This window comes from Condylostylus longicornis, unplaced genomic scaffold (assembly GCF_029603195.1).
Source record: "Condylostylus longicornis isolate FDR11 unplaced genomic scaffold, ASM2960319v2 ptg000162l, whole genome shotgun sequence".
In the NCBI taxonomy this organism is placed as follows: Eukaryota; Metazoa; Arthropoda; class Insecta; order Diptera; family Dolichopodidae; genus Condylostylus; species Condylostylus longicornis.
Window position 1 is genome coordinate 333,956 of NW_026578130.1, and position 25,723 is coordinate 359,678.

At 27.6% G+C, this 25,723-nt stretch overlaps 7 protein-coding genes across 9 annotated transcripts; 4 read left to right on the forward strand and 3 right to left on the reverse strand.

The window, feature by feature from the left end:
* Positions 1–1,262: 1,262 nt before the first annotated feature.
* LOC129616081 (kelch domain-containing protein 10 homolog) lies at positions 1,263–4,122 on the reverse strand. Its single transcript, XM_055531552.1, has 3 exons — positions 3,482–4,122; positions 2,320–2,931; positions 1,263–2,257 (listed from the first exon to the last, which is right to left on the reverse strand). Exons 1-3 carry the CDS (start codon positions 3,947–3,949, stop codon positions 1,925–1,927), a joined length of 1,413 nt encoding a protein of 470 aa, XP_055387527.1. The 5' UTR covers positions 3,950–4,122; the 3' UTR covers positions 1,263–1,924.
* Positions 4,123–5,102: 980 nt separating this feature from the next.
* On the forward strand, positions 5,103–6,979 carry LOC129616106 (pre-mRNA-processing factor 19). Its single transcript, XM_055531577.1, has 3 exons — positions 5,103–5,256; positions 5,332–6,694; positions 6,764–6,979. The coding sequence occupies exons 1-3, from the start codon at positions 5,238–5,240 to the stop codon at positions 6,906–6,908; spliced, it is 1,527 nt and encodes a 508-aa protein (XP_055387552.1). The 5' UTR covers positions 5,103–5,237; the 3' UTR covers positions 6,909–6,979.
* A 121-nt stretch (positions 6,980–7,100) lies between these two features.
* Positions 7,101–8,500, forward strand: LOC129616119 (dynein axonemal assembly factor 3 homolog). Its single transcript, XM_055531590.1, has 2 exons — positions 7,101–7,817; positions 7,874–8,500. Exons 1-2 carry the CDS (start codon positions 7,101–7,103, stop codon positions 8,498–8,500), a joined length of 1,344 nt encoding a protein of 447 aa, XP_055387565.1.
* On the reverse strand, positions 8,427–9,142 carry LOC129616120 (ragulator complex protein LAMTOR2 homolog). Its single transcript, XM_055531592.1, has 3 exons — positions 8,996–9,142; positions 8,757–8,943; positions 8,427–8,702 (listed from the first exon to the last, which is right to left on the reverse strand). The coding sequence occupies exons 1-3, from the start codon at positions 9,061–9,063 to the stop codon at positions 8,577–8,579; spliced, it is 381 nt and encodes a 126-aa protein (XP_055387567.1). The 5' UTR covers positions 9,064–9,142; the 3' UTR covers positions 8,427–8,576.
* Positions 9,143–9,526: 384 nt separating this feature from the next.
* Positions 9,527–10,967, forward strand: LOC129616077 (mitochondrial ribonuclease P protein 1 homolog). Its single transcript, XM_055531546.1, has 3 exons — positions 9,527–10,114; positions 10,169–10,535; positions 10,587–10,967. Exons 1-3 carry the CDS (start codon positions 9,594–9,596, stop codon positions 10,911–10,913), a joined length of 1,215 nt encoding a protein of 404 aa, XP_055387521.1. The 5' UTR covers positions 9,527–9,593; the 3' UTR covers positions 10,914–10,967.
* LOC129616076 (ATP-dependent RNA helicase DHX8) lies at positions 10,914–15,036 on the reverse strand. Its single transcript, XM_055531545.1, has 3 exons — positions 14,848–15,036; positions 13,022–14,781; positions 10,914–12,948 (listed from the first exon to the last, which is right to left on the reverse strand). Exons 1-3 carry the CDS (start codon positions 14,939–14,941, stop codon positions 11,011–11,013), a joined length of 3,792 nt encoding a protein of 1,263 aa, XP_055387520.1. The 5' UTR covers positions 14,942–15,036; the 3' UTR covers positions 10,914–11,010.
* Positions 15,037–17,257: 2,221 nt separating this feature from the next.
* On the forward strand, positions 17,258–20,328 carry LOC129616058 (protein tumorous imaginal discs, mitochondrial-like). 3 transcript variants are annotated; one of them, XM_055531512.1, is made up of 7 exons: positions 17,258–17,491; positions 17,689–18,419; positions 18,484–18,584; positions 18,640–18,769; positions 18,829–18,978; positions 19,055–19,118; positions 19,898–20,328. In XM_055531512.1, exons 1-7 carry the CDS (start codon positions 17,323–17,325, stop codon positions 20,062–20,064), a joined length of 1,512 nt encoding a protein of 503 aa, XP_055387487.1. In that variant the 5' UTR covers positions 17,258–17,322; the 3' UTR covers positions 20,065–20,328. The 3 variants fall into 3 exon arrangements, with proteins under 3 accessions (XP_055387487.1, XP_055387488.1, XP_055387485.1); XM_055531513.1 differs by lacking the exon at positions 19,898–20,328 and adding an exon at positions 19,175–19,311; XM_055531510.1 differs by lacking the exon at positions 19,898–20,328 and having other exon boundaries at positions 19,055–19,641.
* Positions 20,329–25,723: the final 5,395 nt, after the last annotated feature.

Genomic DNA, 25,723 nt, shown 5'->3' on the forward strand with positions numbered 1-25,723 from the left:
ATTAAAAACAAATTTTTATTTAGGCCGGGTGCAATTATTTTTGTACAATAATTACAAAAGAGAATTTCTTGCTTTTTAAATAACACTGAGGTTGACATGTCTATACTTATATATATGTATATAAATATGATATATATATATATGTAATTATTTCATCAAATTTATAAAATAAACGTAAAAAAGAAAGAAATAACAAAATTTTTTCCTGAAAAAATAAAATTGTATGTAAGAACTTAGGGTATTTTTTTTTATTGCAATAATTTTGTATAGGAAATGAATTATTAAAAAATTGTATCCATTTAGATACATAAATGAAAATAATTGCCAATAAATAAATATTTCATTTGCTTTATTTTTGAATTTCATTGAAAATTCAAAAATCTAATAATTATATAAATGCATATGTACATAAAATTTTTATTGAATCGTTTTGGGCAAAAATTAAATACCATTTTCACTGAATTATGGGAAAAACCCTCTATTCAATATTTTAAATATTTTGAAATAATTTGGGAAAAATATACGAAAATATTAGGTTTTTTCATAAAAGCCATTATATTTGTCCATAAACATGTCTAATTTTTTACAATATAGCAAAATTAGTATGAGTAGCGCAATTAAATCAAATAAACTGTTTTATTATTATAAAATAATTGCAAATACAAATATATTGCATGTTCATCACGTAAGGATTTTGCAGTATTGCGTTTGCGAAAAACTCTATTATTTCACTATTATTCATTGCAATATTTAGATTGTAAATTAAAAAAAGAATATTTTATTTTCCAAAATATTGCAGTCACTAAGGTGGTAGGTTTTTTTTTTCTATGAATAGCCAAATATTTTAAATAAATTTTAATAAAATATTTTTGTTGTGTTGGATAGAAGGTTTTCCGCATAAGCAATTTTATAATTAGTGTTTATTTTTTCAGTATTATTTAAAAATAATTTAATTTTGATTATTATAGAAAGAACCATGTACATTTTTTCCATTTTTCTTTAATTTTATGTTGGAATTCGTTCCTTCCTACCACGACCGTGTTTATATTAATTTATAGGTAAAATAGAAACTTATTTATTTTCTTAAAAAAAAAAATCATTTGGTTGCATAACTAATTACTTGTTTTTTGTTTTTAAGAAGAAAAGATATTCTTTAAATTATTTAAAAAATTATTTATTTATAAAATTTTTTATATGTATGTTGATTAAATGTAATTTTAAAATAAACTTTTCAAACGAATTTATTGATTTTGATAGCATTTTTCTATTATAATTTAAAAATTGTCAATTCTAAACTTTTTGCGATATTGAGTAATGAGAAATATTATGTGTAGATATTCCTCATTTTAGTTAATGTTAAGATAATATTTTTAACTGTAGGTTATTATTATTTTTCTTTATATGTAGAGTATAAATTTTTTAATTTCTTTTTTTAAATAAATTACTATTTCCATCATCATACTTTTATTACCTTATTAACTTATGGCCTCTAAAAATTTTCTTCATTAAAAATTATTTTTCTTCTTTTTGTTTAATTAAATATAAGCAAAAAAACTAAGTAAAACATAATTATGTAGCTTAAAAAATTATTTCTTAACAAAATGCCACAAAAACTTATTGCCTTGAAATCATTTTAAGGACGTTATATTTGTTATTTTGATGAAAAAAAGTTTATATTCGAATATTCAAGCGGGTTTATTATGCGTTTAGAAACATAATAATAAGCAGTAATTTTTTAATTTTAAAAGGTTAATTTTTTTTTTTTTTATATTAGATATATAAACGTATGTATATAAGATAAAATTTTCATATGATTACTAACAATAAAAAAAATCAATATAATTTAAAAGGAAGCGTACGATATACACACTTATTTTTAATTTTGTTTTGTAAAGATCTCTTCCTATGCGAATTATTATATTTATTAATCGATTTGAAAACAGCTATAAAGATTAAAAATATTATTTTTTCTAACTGAACTAGAGCTAGGACTATATTTTTGAGCTACAGGCACTCTTTCTACAAATTTTTTTGGTATGCCAATTGATAAGAGATCACCTTCAGTATATCTATCTAAATTTGGATTGTAGTATGTTATCGCATCCCAACACATTTCACTTAATTTCGGTATAGTTGTCCACATTTTAAATAGGTCATTTGTTCTGCTTAAATCATTTACTAATTCTATACCACCAAATAAATACATACATCCATTTCCAGATGTTGATGCCGAATGAAAATACAGAGGATTTGGTAACTAAAATAAAATAATAAAAATATTATTTTAAAAGATTAAATATATATTTCAAAATATAAAACCTTAGCAGTTCTAATTAATTTCCATTCCATATTTGAAAACGTAAGTTTCCATATATCAGAAAAAGCATTATCATTTTCCGTATATCCGCCGGCAATGACTGCTTCAATTCCTTTTTCTGTTTTATACTGAATACATGAATAACATTTTCTTGATTCAGGATATCCACCGTTTACTTTAAGAGTAACATCAGGTTTAGTTTTAAACATATCCCAAGTGTTTGTTTTTAAATTGAATGCAGGAATTTCTTTTAGACTATATGCAGTTATTGATGTACCACCACCTAAAACATAAATATGAGTCCCATCATAAACAATTTCATGACGGTAACGTCCTTTCGGATCATCTTCCCTTCTATCTGGTTGGCAAATATAGAGCATTTCCCAAGTTTTTGTATATAAATCTAAACGATAAACATCACAGGAATAATCATAGCCAGTTGTACCACCTATGGTGTACAACCATCTATCATGAACTACTATAGCTGGTCCATACATGGGCGTTGGTAAATCACCACTAACTTTCAATCGTTTAACAAACGGTTTTTTTATGCTGAAGAAGTGGGTGTTGTTTGAACAAGCTTGCCCAAATGGATAACCTGTTCCCCCATAAGCCTGCAAATAATAAAAAAATTACCGAATCATTTAGTAACTAAGTAAATGTACTTTATATTTTTATCTTTCCGTTTAAAATATTTTATTAACATTTACAACTTAAAATAATTTCTCAATTAATATAAAAGAAAAAAAAATATTTAAATAGTGAGACCTTGAAATTAAGAAAATAGCTCAAAATCTCTTTTGTATAAATTAGGTTTACTCGATAAATTATAAAAAAACATTTAATATCCGATACAAAGGTATGTGAGCAAAACCTAAATTAAAACCAGTTGTAACCTTCTACCATTTATCAGGTAAACAAATCTTACTCGCAAATAACTATATATACGTAATACGTAATATGTACATATACATGTATAGGAGAACAAGCAGAACGAAGCAAAAAGAAAAATAAACAAAAACAAGGTTTTTTAGCTCTCCCCGCGGACTTTTATTTATAGTATCAAATTAAACAGCTGTACACTTGTAAATGAAGATTCAACAAAATAAATACGTCATAATATTTACATCGCGCAATAACATTTTTTTTTCTATCTATACTTACAATCAATACGTCATCGTGAATTGTGACTGCATTACTTGCTAATTCTTCTGGCATATCTTTCACCTTGTGATCCATCTTTTTTGTCCATCTTCTTGTTACAAAATTATATTCCCATAACTCACGAAACAGTAAACGGGATATATTTCCTCTATTAACATGAGTTAAATTAAAGCCACCCAAGCAATATAAATTAGAATTTGAGCATACTACTCTATGACCACTGCGAGGGCTTGGATATTCAGAATTTCTTATATCACCACAATAATTGATTTTTACTATTTCATAAGGTCTAAATGTATACGATGTACTTCTAGCATCATCACAAAAATCCCAATCCATTTTTTCATTATTACCTTGTTCTGTTTGATTTTCATTTTCACTTATTGTTTCCATTATAAAAAATTTTATAATATGCTTAGATAATAATTTTATTAAAAAATATATTACACTAAAAATAGTTTTTATCATAACAATTTCCCCAATTTAAACTTGGGCCACGTTTACTTTTAAAATAAAAATCTTTCAATACGTAACTATATATTTTGTTTCCAAACTTCAAAAGAAAATATTTTTTTAAATAAAAAATAAAAGATACTTCCACGCGTTTATTACGCATAAAAATTTTAAATTTTAATTTTTCTTTTTTTGTTTCTGCTCAAAATTTTGACAATTTTTTCTTTCAAATGGCATACCAACTGATTTCGCTCAGCTGATTTAAGACATTTTCCCATTCACAATGGTATTCCAAGCCGAATTATTGTGAATATTTAATTTCTTTATATTTTATGTACCTAAATATTACCCATAAAATATTTAATTATTTTCCCTTTAATGAAATTAATAATAAATAAATAAATTCGAAAATTTATTATACAAGCAATAATGTAAATATACAAGTTTTTTACGCAAGTTCATATGTTTGTTCATTGATCTACGGTAAATAACTAAAGGAAATTTCAAGAAATTTCTATTAATTGACTATAATATTTCGTCTTCGAATGTCGGTTTTCAATCTAATTTTTGTCTTATTTATTGATTTCTTATTTTGATTATAAAAAAAATGATTCAAAGAATTAAAAATATTTGTTTCATTTATCTGCTAATTGTAGTAGAAACTGATGTTTTTTTATTATGAGTTAAATCCACGAAATCAGAAACTTATTAAATTTATAAGTTTTATAAAATCATTTCACTTGTCTACTGTTATATGAGAATTGGTAATGAAAATATGATTTTAGGGATAAATTGGAAAATTTGCCTTATATTTTCGTTAAATAAAACTAATTTATGCAAATAGAAGAAGAACTACTTTTCTGTCACATTCTAAGATACTAAGAATGTGACAGAAAAGTAGTTTTCTTAGTATCTTAGAATGTGACAGAAAAGTAGTTTTATTAAATTTAGGTTTTTAATTGGTTTTAGCTCATATCGAATATTTCTGAATTCTTTAGAGTATATGCTAAACAAAAAATGAATTTTTTCCACATTTCGCTTTGCTGGAATTAAGTTATGTTGTTTTACACTAAATTGCTAAATACTAAATTTTTGAAAATTTTGTATTTAGCTGGCAAGGCTGTGTTGATTTTGACAAGAAACCAGGCAGAAAAATCAAAAAGTTTATAGATTATAGGAAGGAGTTTGATTTTAGTTTGTTGATACAAAAAATAAAGATATTTCATGTTTTGTTAGTGGTAAAAGGAAAAAAAAATATTTGAAAGCATCGCATTAAAACTATAAGAAGTTAACTTAATTTAAAATGGCATTAATTTGCGCAAGTAAGAAAATTTTTAACAAAATACATTTGATTTTATAAATTTTGAGGTTATCGGCACTTTAACAATTTTTTTTAGTTACAAACGAAGTTCCAGATGTCCCAGTAGTATCACCCGTTTCAGGAGCAATTTTTGAAAAGCGAATTATAGAAAAATATCTTTTAGAAAATGGGTGCGATCCAATTAATGGAAAAGAATTAAAAGCAGAAGATTTGATAGAAATTAAAACGCCGCCCATTGTTAGACCTAAGCCGCCAAGCGCAACTTCAATTCCCGCAACACTGAAAACAATGCAAGATGAGTGGGATGCTTTGATGCTTCACGCGTTTACCCAACGACAACAATTACAAACCGCTCGTCAGGAACTAAGTCATTCTCTTTACCAACATGATGCCGCTTGTCGTGTAATTGCTCGCTTAAATAAGGAAGTAGCGGCCGCAAGAGAAGCCCTAGCAACACTTAAACCACAAGCTGGTATATCTACGGCAACAGCTGGTGCGACAAATATTCCACAACCCGCAATTGCTTCAGAAGCGGGTGGTGTTGCAACGCAGCCAATAGAGCAAGCTGGTATGAGTGCCGAAGTTATACAAAAATTACAGGACAAAGCAACCGTATTAACGCAAGAGCGAAAAAAACGTGGTCGTACTGTACCAGAGGAATTAGCAACCCAAGAACAAATAAAATCGTTCTTGACAGTAGCATCACATCCAGGATTGCATTCGGCATCGGTTCCAGGCATTTTAGCCTTGGATATAAATAGCTCCGATAACAGCAAAATTTTAACAGGCGGAAACGATAAAAATGCTACAGTATTTAATAAAGATACAGAACAAGTGGTTGCTATACTGAAAGGTCATGCTAAAAAAATAACTAAAGTAATATATCATCCAGATGAAGATACTGTAATAACTGGTTCTCCTGATGCAACGATTCGCATTTGGAATGTACCCGCTTGCCAAACTCAGTTACTTTTGCGATGTCATGACAGTGCGGTTACGGGTTTATCTTTACATCCTACAGGGGACTATGTCCTTTCAACATCTTCAGATCGTCATTGGGCGTTCTCTGATATTCGCACCGGTAGACTTTTAACTAAAGTAATAGACACAGCCGAAGTTGGCTTAACAACTGCACAATTTCATCCTGATGGCTTGATTTTTGGTACTGGTACTGATGATTCTCAAGTAAAAATTTGGGATTTAAAAGAACAAAGTAATGTCGCGAATTTTCCGGGTCACACCGGTCCGATATCGGCGATTTCGTTTTCAGAAAATGGTTATTATCTCGCTACAGCAGCAGATGATGCTTGCGTTAAATTATGGGATTTGAGGAAATTAAAAAATTTCAAGACTATTCAATTAGATGATGGATACGAAGTAAAAGATTTATGTTTTGATCAAAGCGGAACATATTTGGCTATTGCTGGGACGGATGTTAGGTAAATTATTTTACAAGTTTTTATTAGCCTAAGATTTTTGTGAAATACGAGCATTTATTCTTATTTCAGAATATATCTTTGTAAACAATGGCAAGATTTAATAATTTTCAATGACCACACAGCGTTGGCTACTGGTGTTAGATTTGGAAAACATGCCCAATATTTGGCCTCTACTAGCATGGATAGAACCTTAAAATTATATGCAATTGAATAGACAATAAAAAGTCGAAAATCTATTTGTATTTAAGTATAACCAATAATAAAGCTTGTAAAAGTAAACTAAAATCACCATTTTTTGATTTTCCATGACAACATTATAAACAATTTTATGTTAGCTATTTACCACTCTACGTAATTCATATAACTAGTTAAAATTTAAAATTTGGTGTTTAAAAAAAACTTTAAAATGTTTTGGGGATTTAGTGAATCCATGGATTTTTTCGAAGAATATCAAAAAGCAGTAAACAAAGATGTTGAAGAACTTAATATACTTTTGTTTGGCACAGGAGATCCCCGAAATATTTTGCACACCATTGCTAAATCCTACAAACATTCTACAAAATTAAACTTTTATTTACTAGATGGATGCGCGGAAATTGTTGGAAGAAATATGTTGCTACTTCTTCTAGCATTTGAAAGTTTAGAAGTTTTTTCTCTAAAAAATAAAACACATACTTACATGGACATTTTTGGAAACTCATTGGTGCGACCCTCTTCGTGTGCATACATAGCAAGTAAATCGGAAATACTACGGAAAATTATATCAGACGAAGAAGAGAGGAATAAAATGGCGCCTATGTTTGATATAGAGAGTTTAAAATATCGTGAAAGAGATAATTTAGAAAATACTTTCTTATTTTGGCTTCCCAAAGAAGACCATGTTTTTAATATCTCACGCTATTGGGAAAAACAAAACAGGCAGCTGCTTGGAACAAGATATGATTGCCGTAAGGGGGTTTTCGATTGGGACTTAACAATGAATTTAAAAGAGTCGGGAGCAAAACAAATTTCCTCTCAAGAATATCGTTATTGGCGAGATACAGGAATCGCCTTCGTATTTCCAGAATACGAACAATGTCAACCAAATAAAACTATGGTAGCTGGTCTTATTAGAAATGGTTTGGTAAAATAATTCAGATTATTTTTTGTTTTGTATGTTAAAATAATAAAAATTTTCAGAAATTTTTGCATCGCGGTTATATTGGAGATCAAGAAACTGGGCCATTTTGTTGCCATGGCTTAATTTGTTCTGAACCTGATATGGTTAAAGAAAGCTATGGAAAACGGGATTATAGAGCAACTGATATAACCGAAATTAATTTATACGGACTTTTTCATGAAATTCAACATAAAACACTATATATCTTAGATAAAAATCACGCCCATAAATTGGGTGCAAATATTTTATTATTGAACAAACCCCTTTCTGGCGTGCAAGATGAAAACATACAGTTGAAACAATATAACCAACCATCATTAACTCTACCAAATATAAAAATTATATTTCTATCCGGAGACTTTCTAACAAATTTAAGTTTGGACGGAACCAAATTTCAAAATTTTTTTGATGTTGTTTTTATAACTAACAAATATTTTCCACTCTTGCAGCAAGACTTAGAAAATGTCTTGACAAAAAATTCATTAATAATTTTTGAAACAAAACAATATACCTTAGAGAGACAAGAGGGGAAAACTGAATTTTTGGCAAATATTAAAAAGTTCGCAAAAGAAATTAATTTAAAAAACATAACAAATTTTAATATTAATATTGATTATTCTGTTGTAAAATACAAGACCGAAGATTAAATCTAAAAATTATATTAATAATTATCTACATAAACATATGTACATAATTATTTTGGAAATTGAATTTTTATAATACTTATGTTGAAGAGGCAATTTGTTTCAAAGGACCTTCTAAATAAGAAGATAATGCTATAGCTTTTTGTCGCAACATTCCAAGTCCGACTGACTGCTTTGCATATAAACATAAAAGAATATTTGCTACCTAAAATAAATGAAAAATATTAGTTTCTGTAAAATATAATTATTTATCACTTACCTGTGTTATGGCGACATGTCCTTCTTCGCATTCTAAAAGGACAAAATTTAAACGATCATCTCTTAATACATGAGTTCCATGTCTTTCATATGCAGACCAGATATTGCTGGCAATGGCTGCGGTTACTCTAGCGTCTCGACTACCATATCCAGAATAGGCCAAAAGTGCGCCTTCTTGACTAAGTAACCTGTAACAAAAGTTATAGTTACGGAGCACAAATATATATTAAATGTTATTACAATGTATTTTCTACTCCGCCTGTATTAGCTTGACTTAAAACTTGTGTTAAAGCTTTAGGTTTTAACATTATTGTTTTTACAAAATTTATTTGAGTTCAATGGAAAGGAAAGTAAAGTTTTTATTGAAATAAAATTAATCATCTGTTTTACATTGGATAGGAAACGATTCTCGATCTTAACCTGGGTACACACATTTTAATATATTGTGTTATGGAGTGAGTCAATATTAATTTGTACAAATTGTAAAACGATTGGAGTCGTTAAAACGTGTGAGAGTCTGAACTTCATTACTATAGAAGAAAACATAGGGGCTTCCTATTTTCCGTTATCGCACATCATTAAATTTATTTAATAGAACTTTAATTATGTGATCAAATAAAATTTTGACGTATAAAAATTACATATCAATTCAAAACATAGTGAGTTTTTAAGAGCGGTAACACTTAATATTTCAATAATTTTTATTTTTGTGGCTTTTACTTTTTTATTTAAAATACAATGGTCACTCTTGAATATCATATGTTAATTAGACAGCATAAAAATAAAATATGGTACAACATAAATAGTAAACAAATTGCACGTTTTTAGAAATAACAAAATGTTAAAAAATATATTAAAATTAAATTATAAAATACTTTGCATTAAGAATGTTGGATATACTCCAAGCAAATCTAATTCACTATTAATAAGGTATTTGAAAACAGAGTACTCGACATTACCGAATATTACAAATGAAGAGCAAAATGATATAAAAGATTCAAAAGTGACAATAGATAAAGAAAAAATGCTTAAAATATTGCAATTAGAAGTAGATGTAGCTCGTCAGGAAGGTAGAAGAGTCCCAGATCCAACTTCAATCAAAGAGGCTCAATGGGATCATTTATTAAATTTAAAGAGTCGTTCTGCTAGAATCAAGTATTATGCTTATTTATGGCAATTAGAAAAAAAACGTGAAAGTAGAGAAATAAAAAAAATACAAAAAAGAGAGGAAATAGCTGAGAGAAGAGCCAGATTAACTGAAGAGAATCAGCAAAATGAACACATAATATATGGAATTGGTCATACAACTTTTTTGTTACGTGTATATGATACAACAATTAATAATTGGCAAAACAACAAGTAAATTTTGATGTACCTAGTTCTAAATTTTCAAATTTATAAGCTTATTTTTAGGTTGATAAATGCTATGAAATTTGGAAGCAAAATTGTGTTAGATTGTGGATTTGATGATAATATGAATAAACGTGAGGCTTCTAATACGGCAAAACAATTAATGTTACTTTTTGCTGACAATAGAATTCACGATGATCCATTTGATCTTCATTTTTGTAATGTGAATCTAAACAAAGACCTTATGAAAGTTTTACAAAAACATATACCGACTATATTTGAACCGTCTTTTCCACTAAATGTTCACGAAAAATGCTTCACTGAAATATTTCCCAAAGAAAGAATTGTTTATTTAACGCCTCATTGCAAAACTGAATTACATTCATTTAATCCTGATGATATCTACGTTATTGGTGCTATTGTAGACAAAGTAATATTTTTATAATAATGCCTATAATATTTATTAATAAATATTTTTTAGGTAAATAATGATCCTTTATCATTAGCAAAGGCTAAACGATTGGGCATAAGAATGGCTCGTTTACCATTAGACAGGTATTTGACTTGGTCTTCCGGATCAGGAAAGTCATTAACTTTAGATCAAATGATAAATATCATGTTAGATATTAAAACAAAAAATGATTGGAATAATGCTTTAAGACATGTGCCTAGGCGAAAAATAGTTAATGATTGGCAACAAAAATCAAGAGAGGAAAAAGTAAAAATTAGGGCCAAAAAATTTGAATTTGATATTTCAACTTGGGGTGATTCTAAAACTTCAGATCAGAAAAATCCATTCAAAAATTAATTTCAACGTTAATTTATAATGTTATAAGTTTTAATAAAAATTTCTCTTCACTTATATTTTTTTATTTTTAGTTTACTTAAAAACATATGCAATTATTTTAATTTCGCCTTCTACGTACTCGAGATATTCTCCAAGCATTTGGTTCTTCATATTTATTGTATAAAGGTTCTAAACGCTGATTTTTCTTGAATTTACTTAATTTAGTTGGATCAGAGAATTTAAAAAATGATGGAGCAAATTCAACCAGCCATTTTGGATCAATCGTAGTAACTTCTCGCATATATTCCTTTGTTGTTTGAACCAATTCGTGATAAACTACCCATTCAGGTTGACGATTAAATAATGCACTTGATGGATGTATGTATACAACTTGTGAGTCGACCAAAGTTCGATAACCCTCTTGAGGATCTTTTTTGGCAGCATTTCTAAAGAATCCTGAACAAATCGCTTTTTGAATACGAACTGTGTTCTTCCCAGCTGAAACTACATCCAATTTATGGCGATCCATTATGCCTAATAACTGCTTACGAACATCTTGTGCTCGCTTTAAAGTTCTAATTTGCACAAAATTTTCATAACACCATGGATTTGAGAATTTATTATTTTTCCAACTATTGTAAACTGCTAACAAGGTTAAATGATCACCTTCTATTTGATTGAACTTTGCTTTTTTTTGATCGGCGACGGACTGCTTGTCTTTTGGTCGATAAAATACGTTTTGTACACTAAGCATAGATACGATGGTTAAAATCTCGTCAGAGCACTGTAAAGCAACCGACATTATTAACATTTTAGAAAGATTTGGTTCCAACGGAAATTCTGCCATCCGGCGACCTAAGCGTGTTAATAATCCTTCATCATCTAAAGCAGATAGGGAATGTAAAATTTCTAAAGCCATAACAAGTGATTCTACAGGCGGGGCGTCCATAAAATCGAAGTGCAATAAATCATTAATTCCCATTGTTTTAAGCTGTAAAACGGTTGTAGCTAAATTAGTTCTTTGAATTTCGGGAACAGGTGTGGGTAACATTTCATCGCGATAAGCACGTTCAGTATAAAGACGATAACATTTTCCAGGACCAGTGCGTCCTGCTCTGCCCGCTCGTTGTTTCGCAGCGGCTTGTGAAATTGGAGTAACAATCAAGGAATCCATTCCTGTTTTAGAATTATACACCTTTTGCTTTACAAATCCAGGATCTACAACGTAAAATATTCCATCGATAGTGAGGGAAGTTTCAGCAATGTTTGTAGCAATGACGACCTTGCGACTTCCAGGAGGTGCTGGATCAAAAATTCTTGTTTGCATTTCTGATGGTAAAGCAGAATAAACTGGTAGTATTATTAACTCTGGAACATCTGGACCTAAACTTTTCATTCTTTCATATAGGATTTCACAAGCGGTGTCGATTTCTTCTTGTCCAGTTAAAAATAATAGGATATCACCAGGAGGTTCTCTTAGATGAATTTGCATGACTGTTATTAACGACGCATCTAAATAATCAGTTTCTGGTTCCTTAGTATATAGAACTTCCACTGGAAATGTTCGACCAGGGATAGTGAAAATTGGTGCCTCAAAAAAGTATTGCGAAAATTTTACTGCATCAAGAGTGGCAGACGTTACAATCAATTTTAATTCCGGTCTTTTTTGTACAGCTTGTTTGAGTAACCCAAATAAAACGTCCGTGTGAATTGTTCTTTCATGAGCTTCATCCAACATAATCACCGAATATGATTTAAGATCCAAATCAACAAGACACTCTCGGAGTAACATACCATCTGTCATGTATTTGATAACAGTCTCTGGGCTTGTGCAGTCTTCAAAACGAATAGTATAACCAACTTCCTGTCCTAAACGACACCCAAATTCTTCTGCCACCCGTTTAGCCACTGACATAGCCGCCACACGACGAGGCTGTGTGCAACCAACTTTTCCTCTTGCTGTAAAGCCACATTCTGCCAAGTACTGAGTAATTTGAGTAGTTTTACCTGAACCAGTTTCACCAATAACAATGAGAATTTGATTGTCAGAAACTGCCTAAAAATTAAAATTTATTTTATAATTTGGACAGAAATTGTTAAATGTGAAAAAAATAAAAATTTAACATTACCTTAATTAAATCGTCACGTAATTTATAAATTGGTAGAGACTGCCTTTGTTCAACTAAAGACATATCAGTTTTCTTTCCAAATGAGGACTTTTTTCCTCCGATGATATGCTTTTTCCATTCTGGAACCTCTTGCGGAGCCATTCCTACTCCTCGTACATTAGCCGCTAAGGTACGGCTCTCCTCTGTAACAAATAAATTTAAAGTAAATTCATAATTTACTGGTGAAAAATTATCACAAGAAAAATCTTGCATACCTTCAGGTAGTGGGTCGATCCAGTTTTTATTTAAACCAGTAGGGATCGTATCCATTTCTTGTTCCCGTTGTAACATTTTTTGTTCTCTTCTTTCTTTTGATAAAGCGGACTGCATCATAGCAGCTTGCGCTAAAGACCCATCAGGATTTTTTACTATTCGAACAGGGGATAAATCATGTAAAGCACGGCCGTGGCCCTGCAGAAAAGGGGGCTCTTCTTCTACTATTTCGATTTCTATATCTTCCTCATCATCTTCGTCTTTAGGTAAAAGACCGGTTTCTTCATCAAAATCTGGCAACTCACTTCGATCAATGACACCTGATGAAATCATTTGTTTAATTTCCCAGCGTTCTGGACTTGATATTCTGGTAACTCGTTTTCGACTTTCATCTTCCTCAGCATCTCCACCAGTACCCTGCAAATGCAACATAGATGTCCCTCCAATAGGTCTATCTGGGTTTCTGTCTAAGGATTCATTTAAATCAGGTGCGTGTGATAACGGATTCAAGTCCCGCCCAGTTTCTTGATCTACGTCTTTCATTGACAAAGATACTTTTTGTCCAACAATTGAAAGGACTTTCACTTTAACAGAATTGCCGCGATTAACAACCTCATTAACATCACTTACTCTTCCTTCAGATCGCAATTGCGATATGTGCACTAATCCTTCCCATCTTTTTCGCAAGCCGAAAAGATGAACAAAGCAACCAAATGGAACAATATTGGCAACTTTCCCAGAGTAAATCTTTCCTGGTTCTGGATCGTCTGGCATTGGAGTTGGACTACGTCGTTTTACTTTATATGGCGCTGGGGAACGACTAGATCTTCTTTTACAATCCCTGTTATTTCTTCTGTCATTTGACCGGCTTCTTCTGCGATCACGGGATCTACTTCTTCGTCTTGGAGATCTACTTCGTCGTCTTGGGGACCTACTTCTTCTACGATCACGACTCCTCGACCTTCTTCTCTCCCTTGATTTACTTCTATATTTTTTATCTCTTGAACGGCTTCTTCTTCGTTCTTTGTCTCTATTTCGTTCTCGTTCTTTATCTTTGTATATACTTCGTTTTCTGTCACTTTTTTCTCTGCTTTTACTTCGAGTTCTTGAACGTTTTCTATCTCCATGCTTTTGCTCCGTTTTATTCTCTTCTTTTTTTGCAGTCTGGCTTGGCGCTAATGCTTCAAGCTCCGCCATAGCATCATCTATAATTTTTTCTTCGAGTTCTTCTTTTTCTTGATCGATGACAACTTTCGGTTTTGCGTTTGGAATAGCTAAACCAGGAAATTTCATGGCAAGTTTGTCTTTTTGCTCTATTTCGTCCAATAATTCAAAAGAATCTTTGGCTTCCTGTGAGTTAGAAGATCTAGCTGAAGGTTTCATCAATTGTATAATACGTAATAAATTTGTAATAAAAGAATCTGGAAATTCAGCTCCATTTTCTAAAAGAACTTTTTTAAATGACTCAAAAGATTTATTTTTTTCTGCCAAATCAATTATAAACTCAGCTAAAATACAAAAAATTTTAATTAAAATTTTTTTTTCTTTGTATTTAAAAGAAAATTTAAGCTTACCTAAATCTTTGTCATTTAATCCTAAGTGGTTATCGAGTTCCGTACATATTTTAGAAACCAAGGAAAGGTGCTCTAGTTTCTGTAATTCTTCCATGTTTATTGAAACTTGGATTGGAAGAAAAAGCTTCTAAACTTAAACGTATTATTTTTTTATTTCTTAATGTTTACAAAAAATTTGCTTTTACCTACAATGAGTGAAAGTTGTCAAATTTATTAAAACTTCCAAAAGTGACTTTTTAAATAAATATAAACCGCTAAAAGAATTGGTAACATTTTTTTCACAGTAAAAGCACTGCATTTTCTGTGTACATATATCAAAAAAAAATTCAAAAAATTGATGATTTCGCAATTAAAAATTATTGTCTTAATTTATACTTTTTCCAATATTAACTTGATATAGTTTTTAGTACTTTCAACATATTTCAGATGTAGCTTTCAGATTCTAATGCATATTCCAAATCTTGCGAATTCTGAGATTAAAATATTGAGTTATAATTCCAATAACTCTATATTTTAATATACGTGTGGCATACTAAAATTTTGTGGACTTGTGGATTTTGTGACTGTGGCCGAAATTTTTCTAAAATAATCACCCTGACATAGTTTTTGAAACATGCTACGCGGCCGCAATCATTTGTTCAATTTTGCTTTTAAATTATCACTGTTATTAATAATTATTAGTGTTATTAATTTCCAAAATATGTTTTCTATAAACCACATTTTAAGAGCGATTAATATGCATTTTTTTATTGAAGTTAATCAAGCTACTAAGAAAAGAAAATAGTATGAAATTGCAAAAGATTCGAAATATTGGAAATATGGAATTTCAGGTAAATCGAAACATTGAAAATTTGGAAGTTCATGCAGGTGTAATGCAAAAATTATTAACAAACTTTTGAAAAATATTGTAAGGAGCAAATTGTTTTTTTTTTTTTTTTATTTTAGTGAAAATTCTTAAATGTAAACACTAATCGACTTGACGATAAAAACGATTTCTATGAAATTTGACAATTTCCATTCAAACAATTTCAGTGACAGCTGTTTTTGTTTATTATTTATATTTATGCTAAAAAAGTTTGTTTATAAATTTTAAAATTAAATATATGTACATTTTGTGATAATTAGATAAATTAAAAAGATTTGAAATTTTTTTGTTGAACCATTTTTATTTAATAAAAAAAACATATTGATAAAAACACCAAGATGTCTGGCAAAAAGTGCAGTGTTCCATTATGCTCTTTTAAATTTGATAATATTTTGAAACGTTACCGTACGGTTTTAGAATTTGCTAAAGCCAAATTATAAAATTTTGAAAAATGGAAAAATTTATTCCCAGAAGAAATTTTAAAAAAGTATTCTGATAAACAGATATATGATAATATTAGGGTTTGTAGCGAACATTTTCATAAGAATTGTTTTGCAATTGGATTTTCAAAACTGAATTATGGTGCTATTCCAAATCTCTATATATCAGGTAAGTTTACTTGGTGCAGACATTTTTTTGTCTACTTAAAACAGCAAATTTCAAAAACCGAATAAAAATGAATATATACAATTTGAGATTTTTTGTTTATGTTTACATTGTGCATGTTCATATGCATACATATAACATTGTGTGATGTGAATGTATGTTTTGTTTTTTAAGAAACTAGAACTGTCAAGTCTGAAACAAACATCAAAAAGTCAAAGAAAATAAAATTGAAATCAATAAACTAGTAGAAGGCCGTTGATATTTTTTCATAGTAAAAGTACTATAATTTATGATTGACAATGAAGTAAAAACATAGGTAACATTACGTGAAATTTGATAATTAAATTTTGAATTTTTTTCATAAGCTCGCCAATTTGTCGCAAAAAATTTTATTCGGAAAAAAACGAATTAACAACTGCACTTATTTTGGATTCAGTATTTGTAATCCCTGATGAGATACTTTAGTTTTGAATGATTATTTTTATTGAAGTTTTTAAAAAATAAAATTTTCGTATTTTACTTTTACCTAAATAACTTTGGAAAATACTTTTCATTTTGCTTTTATCAAAACTACTAATCAAATGGGTTACACGAATTTTTTTTGGCCTAGTCTTATGATGTCAAATTATATAAGTACTTCGATTCAGTATTGTTTCTATCGAATCTGTCAAATGGAAAAAAAACAATATTTTGGTTAAATAATTTTCTATGTAATTGCCAAATATATAGACTTTCCCATCTAATATTTAATTATTCAAAAAATTGCATGCTAAGAGACATATATATTTTATATGTTAACACCACCTTACAACACCAAATGTGTAGTTGTTTTGATACCTTAAAATGCGTAATTATTTTTTTTGATAAGATTTTTCTCACATCCCTGTTGAAGCAATACATAATTATTGCACATATGACTTAAATTTGTTGACAGTTTCATATCAATGGGATGGGAAGTTTTTATGTTCTCGAAATTTGAAGTTCTTTAGCATATTTTCCTAGTTATGGCTGCAGTTCGTAGTATTGTTGGAATATTAAATCAGAAAAAATTAAAATTATTTCAGTGTTATTCTATTCAAGTTTTACCAAATCGTAATTATAATGTTTGTTTATTAAGCTGTGATAAATTCCAATCGAATCACAAACGTGCCGCAGTTGGACATCAACATAAAGGTATATAAGTAGCGCATTGCAAATACTCTAAATTGAATTACATCATAATTTTAATTTTAAAATTTGAAATGAAAGTGATGCTATTTATTCAAAAATTATTGTATTATTAATAATTATTAGTCTGTTATTTGCTTGCTTTTATATATCGACGTTAATTTTATAAAACAATCAACATAACCTCTTTTGATTATTTCTAGGGACTTCTACGGGAAAATTATCTAGTAGAGATCAGTCAATACGCACGTTCCATGTATCTTCTTCGGTGAAAGCCAAAGATTATTATAGTATATTAAATGTAGCAAAAAATGCTTCAGCTAAAGAAATTAAGAAAGCATATTATGAATTAGCTAAAAAATATCACCCCGACACAAATAAAAATGATCCTGATGCTAGCAGAAAATTTCAAGAAGTTTCGGAGGCATATGAAGTGCTTAGTGACGACCAGAAGCGTAGAGAATACGACACATTTGGACGAACCTCGGAACAAGCAAGCCGAAGTGGTGGAGGTCCTAGAGGACCAGAAGGATTTTCGCAAAGCTGGCAGTATAGATCAACTATTGATCCAGAAGAGTTATTTAAAATTATTTTTGGAGAAACTGCCTCTAGAACCCATGGTTTCGAAGACTTTGCTGGATCACAATTTGGTTTTGGTGGAGCACAAGAGGTTGTTGTAGATTTAACTTTTGCACAAGCAGCTCGAGGGGTAAACAAGGACATTAGTGTTAACATCGTAGATACATGCCCAAAATGTCACGGTTCTAAATGTGAACCTGGAACAAAACCAGGAAAGTGTACATACTGCAATGGAACTGGCATGGAATCGATTTCAACCGGACCTTTCGTAATGAGATCAACTTGCCGCTACTGCCAAGGTACTCGTCTCTATATTAAATATCCTTGTGCTGAGTGCGAAGGAAAAGGCCAAACAGTAAGTTTTATTATATTTAACATTGGGAAAAATTTAAGAAGAGTGATATCATATGACATTGTAGGTTCAAAGGAAAAAAGTTACTGTACCGGTTCCGGCTGGAGTTGAAAATGGACAAACAGTAAGAATGGCAGTAGGGAGCAGAGAGCTTTTTGTTACTTTTAGGTAAAATTGAATTTTAAAATCGCAAATACACTTCAAAAAATTATGTCTTTTCAAGAGTGGAGAAGAGTAGATACTTTGAAAGAGATGGAGCTGATGTACGTACAAAAGCTACTATTTCATTATCTCAAGCGGTTCTTGGTGGAACAATTAGAATTCAAGGAGTGTATGAAGACCAAATTATACAAGTATAAAGAATTTGAGAAAAACAAAAAGTATGGTGAAAATAATAAATGTTCTATTTCAGATTTCACCAGGAACTTCATCACATACAGTTATTAATTTAAAAGGGAAAGGTTTGAAAAGAGTCAATTCCTATGGTACAGGCGATCATTATGTAGATTTGAAAATAGAAATTCCTAAAAAATTAACTGAGAAACAGAAAGCTTTAATACAGGTTCTATTTTGTATTTATAAAATTTATATTTCCTTATTAACAATATAACATCTTAATCTTATTTATCTCAAAAAAGGCCTATGCTGAGCTGGAGACGGACACGCCTGGTCAAATATTTGGTGTAACATTTAAAACTGATGGTAAGTCTAATAGATCTGGCTATAAAAACGAAACAATTTCAAGTGAATATACTCAGGGTAACGAATCAAGTAATCAAAGTTATACAGAACATGATCATACAAGCTTTTATGAGCAATCAAGAGAAAAATTTGATAAAAAATTTTATTATTCAATTGGCGCAGTTTTAATGACATTGTTTTGGTTTTATCATTTAGTATCTTCTCGACAAGATGTTTTGGATTATGAAAGAGATCTCGTTTTAAAAGAACGAGAAGAAAATTTTCGTAGACAACAAATGCAGCAGCAGTATAGTAATAGTTATCGAGACTAATTTAATAATGAAAATTTGATTCATGCACTCATTTTCATTATTAATATTTTTAAAAATTTAAAAAGAAAATTAAATTCCGATTGGTTTATTTTAATTTAAATATGAAAAAATAATTTTGTTTTATTTAAGGGAAGTGAAATGCAATCATCAAAACTTTTTTTTTTGCCAGATAAGTGATGATAGAAAAATATTAAACAAGAATTTGTATTTAGTAAAGTAAATAATATTTTTCAAATAAAGTAATGTTAGTTAATATTAAATACAAATGCTGTTGTTATTTCATTTCCCTTAAATATATCTCAAATAAAATATTAAGAAGCAAAATAATTATACTGTCATTATAAATTCATGTGTAAGAATTTTTTCGGTTAAGAATTTATTTCTCAGTTTCTTTAAAAAATATTTTCATTAGTTTGCAAAATAACATAAATATTTTTGCGATGCAAATTTACCTTTATTTATATTTAGGTACGAAGGAAAGTGTTTCTTCTTCAAAGAATCTAAAGGATGCCATTAAAGAGGCTCTTAATTCAATAAAAAAAAATCAAGATAATTCTAGCAACAATAGTCAAACAAATGAAAATAGTGACAAAATAAAGAATGATGAAGATGTTAAAGAAAGAAGTAAAGCGTGAAAGCAGATAAATTAGAATCATTTTGGGAATACAATTATTTTACCAAATTTTAGATAAAAAATTCAAATTTCGTTTTAGATGTTAAAATTATAATTACGATACATTATAAGAATATATAAAATAGCTTAATTTTCAATTACTATTTTTTTTTTATTGGAAATATGAACTGTTATTATGTAAATACATGACATGATGATTATATTTAATGGGTTTATTATAATTATTTTGTCAAAAAAGAAGAAAACAAAAACAAATTATCTTTGTTGAATAAAAAACATCTCAAAAGGACATCAACCTACATTTTTTATTATTTTTTTTTATACATATTAGGTATTTTTTGAATTTTATCTTTATTTTTGATTTCATATCAGGCCGATTGAAAAAGATCTATGTATATTTTTTAAAATTTCATAAGTCGTTTTTAAGAAATTGATTATTTGATTTTTAGGAGCAAAAAGAAATTAATGTTTCTAGTACAACAGAGGATTTTTAAAAAAAAATATAAAATGCATTTTGTGAGTTTCTGCAAATATTCAAAATCACAAAAATATTAGATGCACTATTAAAAATGAACTAAATATTAATATTCAGTCAATTTAAGTTATTTGAACCAATGAATCTTTCATAATAAAATTCTCCATATTCAAAAACCAAAAGTGTAAATAAAGTAAATTAAATATAAATTATTTTACAATAAAATAAAAGCAATTAAACAACACTACGTGTATTTACACTGTACTATACTAAAATATTTAAGAACAAAAAATTATATACCGATTAAAAGATAGAGTAAATTACGTTCTTACCAGAAAGTTAATACCAGAAACTTATAATTCTTTTACAAATTCTAATAATTTGTTTTATTACAATAATTGATAATTTTAATTAATTCTATTATTTAACTTAATGGAAATTAAACTTTAAAAATCTGCATCAAATTATTTCATAATTTAAAATAGTAGTTCTATGAAATATTTTATATTTTTAATGTGTTATTTGTATCATATTGTGTACGTGTACATCATTTGCTTTCTGTTTGAAAAATTTTATTAAATTTTCAACTGCTTTAGATCATAAATATTTTGTATGTACAAAGGAAAAAAATACCATAATGAATGCATCTCCATAAAAATTTTATTATTTACATACTATATTTCATTAAAGTTTATTTCCATATTCGTAGGCGGGCATCATATTCTATATAATATATAAACCATGTACTAAACCTGGTAAAATTAACTAACTTACATCATAAATATTTGGTAATTAAAATTCATGTACATAATATTACAAAATCCTTGAGGGTTTTTTTTTGTTTTTAAATAGAAAAAATCATTATCATTAATACAAAAAATAAAATCTTATTTGTACAATATGCTGATGATGAGCATGTAAAGATTAATATACGCGTTAATTTTGTATTCATATAATATTCGCATAATGTTTTTGAAGAAAAAAAGTATGTAAGTATGTAATTGAATAATAAACAATTTTAATGATTTGTTACAATTGCCAATTTTCTATTTATTTTAAAATTAAGTTGTTTAAATATGCAAATATCTAATATATGTAAAAAAAATAATATAATTTTACCTTACTTAATAGTAATTATATTGTCTTGGAAGAAATTGGGTCACGAATTGCTGTATCTCTTGTTTTCTCAAGAAAAAAATATTGTTTAAATAAATAAAATTACAAAAAGTTATGTTGACACACCCGTATTTTTATTTTTACAAAAAGTCTAATTAATTTTATGTTTAAAAAAAAAAAATACATTCTATATGGATTTTATTTGGAAGCAATGTGTAGAATTAATTTTAAAGTAAGATAATAGGCATCATATTATTTAATGCTAGGTACCAGGATAGGTACATTTTATGCTAATTAAAATAGTTATTTAAGAAAAGAAAGAATTTTATTGAGTTGGGAATTAGTATGTTTTGTTAATACTATGCATTATGAGATATAAAATTGGCTTGCAGGATAATTGTATTGAGCCGATTGAATTAAATGTTTAAATTAAAATAATAAAAGATTAATGAATATGCCTTAATATTTTATAATTTTAGATTTATTTCAGCTAGTTTGGGTTTTACTGTGTTGAAATTCAATCGCTAGAGAGTTAATTTTTGATTTAGCACATTAAATATTAATAGAATTCTTAAAATTTTGCATTTAATTAGTTATTTAGTTGAGTGGGATAGGTAGAAGTAGAAATTAATATTTTAAATTTAAAATTCTTCTTCTAAGTCTTTTTATTTTTAATCAAATTTATTGCTTTGATTAAATTTTTAAATTAAATCTTAATGAAAGTATATGAAATGCGAATTCCATTAAAAATGTTTTGTTTAATAATTGAATTGTAAAGTTTATTACTAATTTTAAATTTTATATATAATTTATAGCAAATAAAATCATTTAATTAAACTAATAATCTTAACTAATTGATTGATATTAAGCACAAAGTCTTTTTTCTTTATTTGTTTTTTTTTTAAATTTCTTTAATTAATTTCGTTTTTTTGTTTTACCTTCATTATATTATCCCTTCCGAACGTAATTTGAAAAATTATCTGATTGAAATAGCATGTCAAAAATATTTATGACTATTGAATAAATTTGATTATCTTCAATAATATTAAATTATAAAGAAAAATAAATTTTTATTTGACAATAAATAGTTATTCAACCTTATCATCAGTATTTAAAATTAATATGGCAAGTAGAAATATCGTGAAAATTTTTTAAAATTCCCGTACCTCGGATATCGTTGAGATTTGACACCTAAATTGTGAACAAAAATTTGACTCGTTTTTGATGGCCTAAATGATGGTATATGTTATGTTACTGATTACTGAATCACCCTATATAATTAAACAATCTATTTTTCGTTAATATTTTAAACCTTTTAACAAAATCTGAATATATTTTCAATTTTACTTCCATTTAATCTCAGCATCATCAAAATAATTAACATCTCATTTTATAATTTAAGACTTTAAACAAATTTTTATTATTAAGATATTGGTTATTTCGAATAAAACAGAAAAAAAAAAAAAAACTATAATATTATGCAGGAAAATATAAAGTCAAAATACAAAATATAAAAAATAAATTTAAATAATTTAATTTCTACTCATTATTTATTATATTTTAAAATATTTACATATTAAATCATATCAAAAAATCTTTCATATATCAAAAGTATTAAATATTTATTAATGGTTGATTATTAAAAATATTGAGAAAATATTTAAAGTAAAAAAAATAAATTTTAACGCATTTTATCTATTAACGACAAAATACAATTTCCCTACTGACATAATTAATTTTTGCCGCAAAAAAAATTCTTGCAAAATCACGGATCAAAATAAAAATAATCGGTTCATTGTCAAGGTTAAAAAAACACAAGTATTTGAAAATATTTTTATCTTTCTTTTTATTATTTTTTATTTTAACATTCAACAATACTTCATTTTTATATTTTTTTTCCATTTTTTCGTCTTGAATTTTGATGAATTTGGTTTTTTTTTTAACAATTTATTTCTTAAAGTTTTACTACAATTATTATTGCAATATTAATACAATTATCTTATATTTTTTATCTTTGTAAAAATGTAGTAGAAAAAAATTATGGCATGATTTGCTTTTTATTTTAGAGTATGTTACAATTAGTGTTCGAAATGGTAATCATTTCTATGAGACTAAGTGAGTAAATTATTAAAGAGCTCGCTAAATATAGTTAGTTGCAAATATGTACCCAATATTTTTATGGTAGAAAATATTTAAGAGTAAAAATTTTTTCAAAATATTTCAAAGAATCTGTTCACAAGCTCAATAATATTTAATTAATACTTGCAATTTTAAAAAAATTTTTGTAATTTTGTCAAAATTATTCCTTACAATAAGTTTTCGTTATAATTCGTTATGCCGTTATGAAGGTAGTGACTGGCTTCTTCTACCTTGCCATAACATAGTTGAGCGTGGAAATTACAAAATGGCCGTTAAAATTTACCGTTATCTAAAGTCTGTTTTTTTCAAATATTTGATATCGCTTTTCTTCTAGACGATAAGCCGTATAGGAGTCTGAATTTTTAACAGCTTTTATATACGTATATTAATAAATAGAGCTACTAACTTCGATAAATAGAGCTAGTAATAGATTCGATAAATGGAGCTACTAATTATATATATATTAATAAATAGAGGTACTAACTTCGAATTAATACCTCCATCCCTCTCTCAAGTTACGACTTCTCGAAATTTGCAAAATTTGAATTATTTGCACTTTATATTCCTGAAACTTTAAGTTTTTCCTAATTTCTATAAATATATAGAGCTAACGGTAAATGTCGCACCATTAAGAAATATTAATTATTTACTTTAAACTCACGCAACTAACGCTTGAAATCCAATTAAGACCATTATGTTACCGCCTCTTTCCATTTGTTTTTTGTCTCATCCTAATTGTATGCAATCATTTGAAATATTTTGGTAAAACAAAGTAATAAATTACTTTTAACTGAAGTATTTTCTCATATTGAAGGGAAAAGTGGTACTTAACAACCCATTGGTATGTCCCAACTGATTTGTTTTTAATTCTTACTTGAGCGTTTAAATAATGTATTGTATCGTAATTTTTTTTTATTTTATCATTAATATGACTCTTACCTAAAATATTTTAATCATCCAATAGTTCTTATGACAGTAAGTAAGTAACAATATAGGAAATGCATAATTCAATAAAAACTTCATTATTTTCAAAATAAAAGCAGTTTAAAATATATTCTATATTAGTTTTGATAATAACGGAAATCTAATAATAACGGATATCCAATAATACTAATTACAATTTGATTTTGGAATCCTTAAAGTTCATTAACAATTAACAAAAAAAAAAAAAAAAGTGCAATTAATTTTCTATAAAAATAAATTTCATGGTTAAAAAATGCGCATATTTAATTAGAATTTAAAATTTATAATAAAAAAAAAAAATTTAATTATAGAGAGCTACTATATAATGCCACAAAACGCAGCATGAAATTGAATTTTAAAATTTTTAAATAAACAAACAAAAAAAAAAAACAAGACCTATTTTAAATTCATCATCTCCAAAACAAGTGAAATACAAGTAAAAACAGAGAAAATAATGTTCAAAAAAAAAATATAGATATAGAGCTATAAAGAATTGGAATAAAATCACATTAATAAATTGTTAATTTTACAATAATAAAACTTAAATAGATATTTTTCCATTCATCCTAATATGGAATAATCACCGTGTCAATCAATCAGAAAATAAAAAAAAAACAAAAAATAATAAAAATAATATGACAGAAAAAAAAAAAAATATTCAGAGAAAAAATTAAATTTATTGACAAAAAACTCAATATATATATATATATAACCCTAATACACCTTACAGGTGTTATAAGAGATTATAAGAATTTTTTGATATTAAGAAGCTTATAGATTATAAGAAGCTTATATCTTAAATTTAGGTACATTTTTTTACTAATTTAATATTATGTAATTGAATTCGATTTAATGATATCCAATTTTTTTAAATTATATGAAATACATAAAAAAAATTTGAAGGTAAATAAATTTAATTTTTCAAATAAATTGTATAAAATATTCAAATTATTGCGACTTATGTGCT

Bases quoted from the DNA above. Each gene is read 5' to 3' on its own strand.
- LOC129616081 (XM_055531552.1), bottom strand. From the start codon at position 3,949: ATGATAAAAACTATTTTTAGTGTAATATATTTTTTAATAAAATTATTA. The intron at 2,932-3,481 runs GTAAGTATAGAT...TATTATTTGCAG, and splicing joins TTCACGATGACGTATTGATT to GCTTATGGGGGAACAGGTTA. The intron at 2,258-2,319 runs GTTTTATATTTT...ATTTTATTTTAG, and splicing joins AATTAATTAGAACTGCTAAG to TTACCAAATCCTCTGTATTT.
- LOC129616076 (XM_055531545.1), bottom strand. From the start codon at position 14,941: ATGGAAGAATTACAGAAACTAGAGCACCTTTCCTTGGTTTCTAAAATA. The intron at 14,782-14,847 runs GTAAGCTTAAAT...TTTGTATTTTAG, and splicing joins ATTAAATGACAAAGATTTAG to CTGAGTTTATAATTGATTTG. The intron at 12,949-13,021 runs GTAATGTTAAAT...TTTAATTTTTAG, and splicing joins TACGTGACGATTTAATTAAG to GCAGTTTCTGACAATCAAAT.
- LOC129616106 (XM_055531577.1), top strand. The intron at 6,695-6,763 runs GTAAATTATTTT...TTCTTATTTCAG, and splicing joins ATTGCTGGGACGGATGTTAG to AATATATCTTTGTAAACAAT.
- LOC129616058 (XM_055531510.1), top strand. From the start codon at position 17,323: ATGGCTGCAGTTCGTAGTATTGTTGGAATATTAAATCAGAAAAAATTA. The intron at 18,420-18,483 runs GTAAGTTTTATT...ATGACATTGTAG, and splicing joins GCGAAGGAAAAGGCCAAACA to GTTCAAAGGAAAAAAGTTAC. The intron at 18,770-18,828 runs GTATAAAGAATT...GTTCTATTTCAG, and splicing joins ATGAAGACCAAATTATACAA to ATTTCACCAGGAACTTCATC.
- LOC129616120 (XM_055531592.1), bottom strand. From the start codon at position 9,063: ATGTTAAAACCTAAAGCTTTAACACAAGTTTTAAGTCAAGCTAATACA. The intron at 8,944-8,995 runs GTAATAACATTT...CTTTTGTTACAG, and splicing joins GGCGGAGTAGAAAATACATT to GTTACTTAGTCAAGAAGGCG. The intron at 8,703-8,756 runs GTAAGTGATAAA...CATTTATTTTAG, and splicing joins GACATGTCGCCATAACACAG to GTAGCAAATATTCTTTTATG.
- LOC129616077 (XM_055531546.1), top strand. From the start codon at position 9,594: ATGTTAAAAAATATATTAAAATTAAATTATAAAATACTTTGCATTAAG. The intron at 10,115-10,168 runs GTAAATTTTGAT...GCTTATTTTTAG, and splicing joins AATAATTGGCAAAACAACAA to GTTGATAAATGCTATGAAAT. The intron at 10,536-10,586 runs GTAATATTTTTA...AATATTTTTTAG, and splicing joins TTGGTGCTATTGTAGACAAA to GTAAATAATGATCCTTTATC.
- LOC129616119 (XM_055531590.1), top strand. From the start codon at position 7,101: ATGTTTTGGGGATTTAGTGAATCCATGGATTTTTTCGAAGAATATCAA. The intron at 7,818-7,873 runs GTAAAATAATTC...AAAAATTTTCAG, and splicing joins GTCTTATTAGAAATGGTTTG to AAATTTTTGCATCGCGGTTA.